Source organism: Salvelinus alpinus, chromosome 6 (genome assembly GCF_045679555.1).
Source record: "Salvelinus alpinus chromosome 6, SLU_Salpinus.1, whole genome shotgun sequence".
In the NCBI taxonomy this organism is placed as follows: Eukaryota; Metazoa; Chordata; class Actinopteri; order Salmoniformes; family Salmonidae; genus Salvelinus; species Salvelinus alpinus.
The window spans coordinates 41,707,442-41,716,800 of NC_092091.1; the positions used below are offsets into that span (position 1 = coordinate 41,707,442).

The 9,359-nt window shown below is 40.3% G+C and overlaps 1 protein-coding gene and 1 long non-coding RNA gene across 3 annotated transcripts in view; one reads left to right on the plus strand and one right to left on the minus strand.

Annotated features, from left to right (window-relative positions):
• LOC139578714 (collagen alpha-1(XXIV) chain-like) overlaps positions 1 to 747 on the minus strand; it is a 179,923-nt gene extending 179,176 nt beyond the window's left edge. For both annotated transcript variants that reach the window (XR_011675599.1, XM_071406673.1), the window contains exon 1: positions 265 to 747. Coding sequence is in view for 1 of the 2 variants with exons in the window: in XM_071406673.1 (XP_071262774.1) it covers positions 265 to 320 (56 nt within the window). In the remaining variant the exon portion in view is untranslated. The remainder of the gene's footprint in view (positions 1 to 264) is intronic.
• Positions 748 to 7,322: 6,575 nt separating this feature from the next.
• Positions 7,323 to 7,958, plus strand: LOC139577847 (uncharacterized). Its single transcript, XR_011675434.1, has 3 exons — positions 7,323 to 7,422; positions 7,712 to 7,748; positions 7,864 to 7,958. It is a non-coding gene; the product is annotated as an uncharacterized lncRNA (long non-coding RNA).
• Positions 7,959 to 9,359: the final 1,401 nt, after the last annotated feature.

The window sequence follows — 9,359 nt, forward strand, 5'->3', positions numbered from 1 at the left end:
TCACAGAAGCCTACTTGCTATTATAGGCTGGTGCTGGTCAGCGCACTCTCTATAGTTTATGGAAAAATGCCAACAAGCTAAATAAACTCAGCTGATTCCTCTCACAGACCTGTCAGAACAGGCAAGTGTAACCTCTGTTTAAATTGCACTTTTCATACTGCATATCCATTTCTATTGCATTACTTATATTTCTATTTGCATTTTACAATCGAATAGTCTTACATTAGGCTATGCATTTTTCCGTGAGGCTCATTTCTTACTCACGTTATTGCTGTGGGAGAAACGTGTCCACTCCTTGTCCGTTGGGCTCCTAAATGCATTTGTATGCATTTGTCCAGGAAGCAGAGTTCTAAGTGAAAACAGAATTTCACGCAAGAGGATACCGGTTCATGAGATAGTCCTTGGTTACATACAGCCAAAGGAAGCGTAAATAAACAAAGACTGCCACCTTAGAATTTCTTCATTGTATGTAGTCCAAGGAGCAAGCACGGCTTTCCCACTCACTCAAAATTTCTCCCAACTCCTTTGCTTTGGGGTTCGCGGAGAGTGATTATTCTTTTCTCTCCACCTACCAAAGAGGTGCGCACGCAGGTAGTGACTGTAAATATTAATCAATGTATGAAGAGCAGAGCAGTGCGCCAAATAATTACAATATTTAAATGTGGTATTTACAGTGCGCATAAGAGGTATCCGAGTCCAGCCCCGAGTCTGATGTTTTCTATTGAGTGGTCTCCAACTGACAGAGAGAGTAGAGAGCTTCTTATTAACCTCCAGGCTGTAGTTTCTGCATTTGCCTTGACTTGCACGGATACATCCCAAGTAGCAGCTAGTGTTAGATTTCACCAATACTGACTTGTGACATCACAGATCTGATTAATGCCCCATCCATTTATGTAATTGATGATCAATGTTAGAGCCTACATGTAACAAAAATGCAATTTAAACGGTATGCTCTCACAAAAGCGATAAGCCAACCTTTAATAATAGTATATATTGAAGTGAAGTAGAAGTTGTGATATTACATTGTGATTAGGCTATATTACATTATTATACTTTTTAATACCACACTTTTTCTAAGCTAATAATTGGGTGGCCAGAACATAGGCTAGCTAATATAATAGCTGCCCAATTCATAGATCTACACTATTTTGAGCACTATTTTTAACACATCTGGTTGTACATAATCAAATCCATGACAATAACATAATGTCTCTCGTAAATGAGTTGTGTAGTCTATGTCTATTTCTCTGTGCGTTGATTAGGGAAAAACAGATAGCGTACCCTACTTTTTATTAGCTCAAAACAATCAGCTTCCTTGCAATGAAAAATGTCGCTCTCAAAAAGTCCCAAAAGAAATGTGTATAATGAAAACATACGTTTCAGGGAAGAACAGACAGAGAGATAGGCTTATGCGTTCATCTTGCCACATTTCTCTGATGCCAACCCAGTGTCTTGTTTGCAACGAAACTGTCACCATTTGCAAATAATTAAACCTAAGACATCTGATTCTAATCATTAGCATACTTTCAAAATGTACCCTTCCACCCCAGAGTCCCGATGCAGGACATTTTTAAGTGGAACTGACAGAATTTTAGCAGCATGTAATCTTATTAAAATCAGTTCATATACACCCATAGGAAGAATATGACACTTATTTTTATTTATTTGTACATTTTCTGCTAAGCCAGCACTTAGATAATGGTCATTTTCACGTATATATTATATGGTCATATATCACGTTCATGAATTCATAGAATGATGTAAAGTAAGGCATTTGTGAAAATTACATAGAAATGTAGAGTGGGAAAAAGCCCATGCGTTTGGACAATTAATAGACACTGCAGTTAATAAAACCAATAAAAACATCTGTCTTGTCCAGGACCAGAGTCTACTCTGACCGGTGTGCCATAGCAGATCAGAGCTACAGTAGGCCTATATGCAAATAAGCCATTTGCCACATGGGCCTGCCATCATTCATTTGAACTGTACTGTGTTTACAGCCAGTAGAAACTGCGTGACTTTAGATCATTAGAACGCATTCCCCAAAAGCCACAAAATACACCTGAATGGATTTCTACACATTTATCACGGGAGTCCTCTTACATTTGGGATCTTCATGGTCCTATTAATAAAAAAAAACATGAAAAGGTAGGCTCTCTCTCCTTCAGTTATGCACATCAACACGATCAACAACTAATGCTAACCAGAGCGATATAAGCTAAAAAATCTAATGAGGGAACATTAGATAAACCCTCTCCAACTTTTTCAACTAGTTGGTCGTCAAAAATTGCACTGATAAAGATGGGGGATAGTAGCCTGCTCGAGCTGCAGCTTGCCTGCCAATGCATGCCTGTCCCAACCCACGTTTTGACAACGGAATGGGAACTTGCCTGCCTATCCACCTATTTGATCGATGCCAAAATACATTTGATTGACGACAAAGGGTGCGGTCCTAAATTGGCTTTAGTGTGTCAGAGCATGTTTGTAAATTCAGAGCGTTGTGGTCAGATTGTCTGTTCATAAATTCAGAGCGCACACTGCACTATTGATACTGGACGCTCTGGTTGAGGAGTAGGGTTGATCTGAGAGTTCCTCACAACGGCAGTCAAGCGCCCAAGCTAGCTTGCTAGCTACTTCCAAACACAAATGAGAGAACACCTCTCTCTGGCCATTTTACTCGCCCTAGCAGAGCTGGTTAGACTGTTTATCGAGAGCATTAGTGACTGTGTTGCTGGCAACAATTTAATTAGCTACTTTTTAGCCAACATTTACTGACACTGGTCACATTCAGCTGGTGTTGCTCATTCATACATTTATCAGGTATTGCGCGCTCTGGCACACACACGAGAGCGCTCTGAAATCGGAGTAGATAGCCAGACTGAATTTACGAAATTTTGAGTTAAAAATAACATATTTTTAAAACCTAAAGTTGGTTTTGTAGCATGAACTGTGAATTTGATATTTTGTACTGATATAATGAGTGCGTTCCTAAAAGCGGCCTGGTTTTAAACATCTCTTTTACAGAAAGTGAATTGCTAAATTGATAGCAGAGTTACACATTGTAGGCCTATTAGATTACTTCCCAAGCAAAGTATATATATATTTTTTTACTTCTCGGCTATATAACTTTATAGCTTAACCTCTGAATGTCATAGAGACACCCAAAGATATCCCCATTTGCATTAGAGATGTCTTTCTTGTCCATTTCGATTCTAGCATAAAGTGTCACGGAGGAAGCATTGTTATAGATCGCTTTATATAATCAGAATCCATTTTAGTTTCTTAAGTCTTAAGCCAGGGTTTCCCAAATTCGGTTCTCGGAACCCCAAGGGGTGCACGTTTAGTTTTTTTCCCTAGCACTACACAGCTGATTCAAATAATCAACTAATAGCAAAAAACAAAACGTGCACCTGTAACAGTATAGCTTCCGTCCCTCTCCTCGCCCCTACCTGGGCTCAAACCAGGGACCCTCTGCACACATCAACAACTACCTCCCACAAAGCATCGTTACCCATCGCTTCACAAAAGCCTCGGCCCTTGCAGAGCAAAGCGAACAACTACTTCAAGGTCTCAGAGCGAGTGACTTCACAGATTGAAACGCTATTAGCGCGCACCCCGCCAACTAGCTAGTAATTTCACACCGGTCACACACCTCGTGTGGTTCCGAGTACCGAGATTGGGAAACGCTGTTTTAAGCTAACAAGGGGTATGGATTTTGCCATTGTCTTAAACAAAAAGTAGGCAATGGCTTACCCTCATAGGCGTACCCCGTCAATTCAAGCACTGGTTTTAACTTAACACACCAAGCCCTTCACGTACACAGGTATTTAAGGAGTGGTGACACTATTAGAGTAATTGGCAGACAAATCTATGGATAGCCTATAATTTAATCTGTCAAACAGGTAGCCCTACCTCTTATTTCTTATAAGGAAGAAATAGTCTCCAACAAAAGCTCTCGTGTTAGTTAATTCAAATTAAAATGAAAACTTGAAATTAATTACATGAATTAGCCTAATTTCAGCACCATGTGCTGTCCACCTCCAGATTGATTGCGCCTGGCTGCTTCTTCACGTTTCAGCACCATAAAACTGTCATGGAAGTTACTTGAATCTGGTTTATTGTGAGGTCAATAACTCTGATAATACAGTGGGGCAAAAAAGTATTTAGTCAGCCACCAATTGTGCAAGTTCTCCCACTTAAAAAGATGAGAGGCCTGTAATTTTCATCATAGGTACACTTCAACTATGACAGACAAAATGAAAAAAAAAAATCCAGAAAATCACATTGTAGGATTTTTAATGAATTTATTCATTAAAATAAGTATTTGGTCACCTACAAACAAGCAAGATTTCTGGCTCTCACAGACCTGTAACTTCTTCTTTAAGAGACTCCTCTGTCCTCCACTCGTTACCTGTATTAATGGCACCTGTTTGAACTTGTTATCAGTATAAAAGACACCTGTCCACAACCTCAAACAGTCACACTCCAAACTCCACTATGGCCAAGACCAAAGAGCTGTCAAAGGACACCAGAAATAGGAAGCCGATTCTAGATTACATTTTGGATTGGAGATGCTTAATGTGGGTCTGGAAGGAGAGTTTACAGTCTAACCAGACACCTAGGTATTTGTAGTTGTCCACATATTCTAGGTCAGAACCGTCGAGAGTAGTGATGCTGGACGGGCGGGCAGGTGCGGGCAGCGATCGGTTGAAGAGCATGCATTTAGTTTTACTTGCATTTAAGAGCAGTTAGAGGCCACGGAAGGAGAGTTGTATGGAATTGAAGCTCGCCTGGAGGTTAGTTAGCATAGTGTCCAAAGAAGGGCCAGAAGTATACAGAATCGTGTCGTCTGCGTAGAGGTGGATCAGAGAATCACCAGCAGCAAGAGCGACATCATTGGTGTATAGAGAAGAGAGTCGGCCCTAGAATTGAACCCTGTGGCACCCCCATAGAGACTGCCAGAGGTCCGGACAACAGGCCCTCCGATTTGACACAATGAACTCTATCAGAGAAGTAGTTGGTGAACCTAGCGAGGCAGTCATTTGAGAAACCAAGGCTGTTGAGTCTGCTGATAAGAATGTGGTGATCGACAGAGTCGAAAGCCTTGGACAGGTCGATGAATACGGCTGCACAGTATTATCTCTTATCGATGGCAGTTATATCATTTAGATGCACCCGGACTCTGGCAAGGTGTTACAAAAGGTGATGTTACACCACACTGTCATGTTTCAGAGCACCTCAGGATGAATGTTTCACCCATGTGCTTCAATACTCCAGCAAATGTAAGATTTTGTCTCCTGTTAGGTGGTGGCAGCTCAGTTGCCGCTAGTTTTAGTGTTTACAAAGCACTTTATTTTAACACTGTAGTACCCATATGGGTTGCCACCATCGGCTCTGGGCTCATATGTCACACTCGCACCTTTTTGATATTTGCCTCTCCAAAGGCCACGAAACAACATGTCACTCATGCTGCCAAACATACCCTCGGAAAACTGACTATCCTACCGATCCTTGACTTCAGCGATGTCATTTACAAAATAGCCTCCAACACTCTACTCAGCAAATTGGATGTAATCTATCACAGTGCCATCCGTTTTGTCACCAAAGCCCCATGTACTACCCATCACTGCGACCTGTATGCTCTCGTTGGCTGGCCCTCGCTACTTATTCATCGCCAAACCCACTGGCTCCAGGTCATCTACAAGTCTTTGCTAGGTAAAGCCCCGCCTTATCTCAGTTCACTGGTCACCATAGCAGCACCCACCCGCAGAACGCGCTCCAGCAGGTATATTTCACTGGTCACCCCCAAAGCCAACACCTCCTTTGGCCGCCTCTCCTTCCAGTTCTCTGCTGCCAATGACTGGAACGAACTGCAAAAATCACTGAAGCTGGAGACTCATATCTCCCTCACTAGCTTTAAGCACCAGCTGTCAGAACAGCTCACAGATCACTGCACCTGTACATAGCCCATCCCATCTGTAAATAGCCCATCCAGCTAACCTCATTCCCCATACTGTTATTTATTTTGCTTCTTTGCACCCCAGTATCTCTACTAGCCTAGCTGGTTACATAAAGGTGAAATAATAAAAAATAAAAACATTTACCAGGAAAAGTTTGAAAACAGTATTATGGTGTTTCGAGTTCTGTGTAGGGCAAAATTCAATCCCTTCTCTTTTGGTGTTGCTTCCTCTCTTTAAAGCTCCTAAATACTATTATGGCGTTTCCAATCCTGTCTAGTGCAGAATTACATCCCTTCTTTTGGAGTTTCCAAATATTCTAAATGGGAGTCCCTCTTATTGTAGGCCTATAATCCCTGGTCTTATATGGTGTGTTGAAAAACATTGATAATTCCAAAAGGTCAAATATACATTAAGCTTACTGTATGCTTCCCTGTCAAAACAGTTTTCACATATATTATGATGACATTTTGTGCTGTTTTTGTTCATTTTGGTGTTCGGTAGCGTTCGGCAGGCTTTTTTTTCAGCTGTTCGAGCAAAATAAAAGAAATGTTTGAGTCTTGATGAAGTTCCGAAGTCTACGCCCCTTCTTTGATGATTGGTCAACAATAGGGATTCTTTAATGAAGTGTTTGTTGTCATTCTATGACAGGTGTCTAGTTTTCATGCAAATTTTTTCACTTCAGAAATACTGCACCAAAAATCTTAGTTAGATGTAAAATTGCTCGATTAAGACCACCTCAACAAAAACGTTAATGACAGATTTCTTGAATTATCATAGATGAATTCTGACTATTTAGAGAACGTGTACTGGCTTACGGCGTCTAAAGAGGGACAAACAGTAATATTGCTTTCTTGTCGTTTTTCAAGCGAAGGTATTTTAATTAAGGGAGTATGCGAGCGCGGACGTTCACGTCGCCTAGCCGAGTTCTGCTAGGAGCAAACCGAACCTGTGTATGAGGACGCCTTTATTCTCAATCAAAGGACATAAGAAAATAAAGTTTTGTTCAGGATAATATTCATGAGTACAAACCTACTTCAAATGCTTTATCTTTTCTTTGCAAATTATCTAATGACAACAAGACATTAACACATCTTTCACATTTTATATTTATATTGATAAAGTAAGACAGTTCAAAGATCTGTAAGGTATTTTTCACATTCATATTCTTCAAAAATAACGTGACATGGCCTTCAATTTAACATTCATAGAAGAAACAAAATGAATGTAATGACTGCTAATGTTAGCGAACAAACTGCAAAATCTCAGCCAGACGCTTTACTCTCATCGAGTGGACGTTCTTTATATTGCATCTAGTGGCTGCACTTCCTGTGCTCGTGACCGCAGAAGACAAAACAGGAAGTAGTTGATTGTTGTTAGCTAGCTACTGTTTGACTATCCCGAATGAAGTCATTTTACATCCTTCATCATCCTGTCTTTCATTGTCCTTATGCTGGCACCATCTGTACGTTTAACTTTCCTTTATATTTTATGAATACTTTAATGTCATTGTTTATCCGCTTATATAACTTTTTAAAACATCAAAAAGATCGCTTGCCAAATGGTATTAGCCGTTGTCATAGAGATGTATTGCGTTTAGCCTAGCTGTTTGCTAGCCCCATTGAAATGTATCTATGTAGCCTCTTCGTCATGCTACAGTAGGTAATAAGTATGTGTGTTTGCATCCAATTGTACAGTATGTTCATATTAGTATACTTACTCATTCTACATACCTATTTTGACCTCTTGTCTAGGAGGCCCTTGACAAAAGATGACTGGAGGCCATTGTTGGTAAGATCAAAATTGTTTATCAAATGCTTTTTCTGTGATGACTTACGGCAACCTCAGATGATTGATAATGGCTTATAATTGGTTGTCTCTTGTGCTTGACTTTATTTTCTAAAAGGTAAAGGTTATGCGGTGGAGAAATGTGGCTGCAACAAAGAAGAGGATCTTTAGAGACTCAAGTAAAAGTTGAATGAAGAAGGCCTCAAATGGGTTAACGGGTGTAAATATGTAATATAAATGTAATTAATTAAAACGTTTTTATAAGCTCTTTATGAATTGTTTGATGATGTGTACAGTTGGGAACTTGAAGAAATAACGTGCACTAGTCTAGTAGTAATAGTACTGAAAAAATGATGCCAATAGTGATTTTGAATAGGCAAACAATAGTACATGTGTCAGTTTTCAATAGTAATTCAAAATGGTAGTTACACAGTAGTCATTCAGGAAGAATTATGTAGTGATTCGAATTGGAAATATGTAGTGTTCACAGAAATGTCCCAATTTACCACTCATTACTACTTAAATTACTACATAAATCACTACTACTTTTTTACTAAACATCTCAATAGCAATCAAGTAGTAAAACCAGTAGGTTTTGTGTGTATCTTTTGTAGTACTGATGAGTTGTAATTCAGTAGTACGTTTTCATGAGGGAGGGCTCAATGTGATCGATCAGTCATACATTGTGCTAATATATTTGATTTCAGTCTTTATACTTAGATTATGGTGCATGGAAGGTTGTTCAGATCAATTGAATCACAGTACAGTTGAGTTAGATGACATGATTGACAGTTCAGTTGCCATTTAGTCTGTGATCCTTGTCTTGATTGCCTTTGGTTAGGATTGGCCAGCCGGTGGGTAATGTAGTATGTATGTACAGTACCAGTCAAAAGTTTGGACACACCTACTCCTTCAAGGGTTTTTCTTTATTTTTACTATTTTCTACAATGTAGAATAATAGTAAAGACATTAAAACTATGAAATAACACATATGGAATCATAACCAAAAAAGTGTTCAAATCAAAATATATTTTATATTTGAGATTCTTCAAAGTAGCCACCCTTTGCCTTGATGACAGCTTTGCACACTCTTGAGAACCTTCCAGAAAGACAACGATCTCTGCAGTACTCCACCAATCAGGCCTTTATGTTAGAGTGGCCAGACGGAAGCTACTCCTCAGTAAAAGGCACATGACAGCCCGCTGGGAGTTTGCCAAAAGGCACCTAAAGACTCCGACCATGAGAAACAAGATTCTCTGGTCTGATGAAACCAAGATTCAACTCTTTGGCCTGAATGCCAAGCATCGCGTCTGGAGGAAACCTGGCACCATCCCTACGGTGAAGCATGGTGGTGGCAGCATCATGCTGTGGGGATGTTTTTCAGCGGCAGGGACTGGGAGACTAGTCAGGATCGAGGCAAAGCTGAACGGAGCAAAGTACAGAGAGGTCCTTGGTGAAAACCTGCTCCAGAGCACTCAGGACCTCAGACTGGGGCGAAGGTTCACCTTCTACCAGGACAATGACCCTAAGCACACAGCCAAGACAATGGAGTGGCTTCGGGACAAGTCTCTGAATGTCCTTGAGTGGCCCAGCCAGAGCCCAGACTTGAACCTG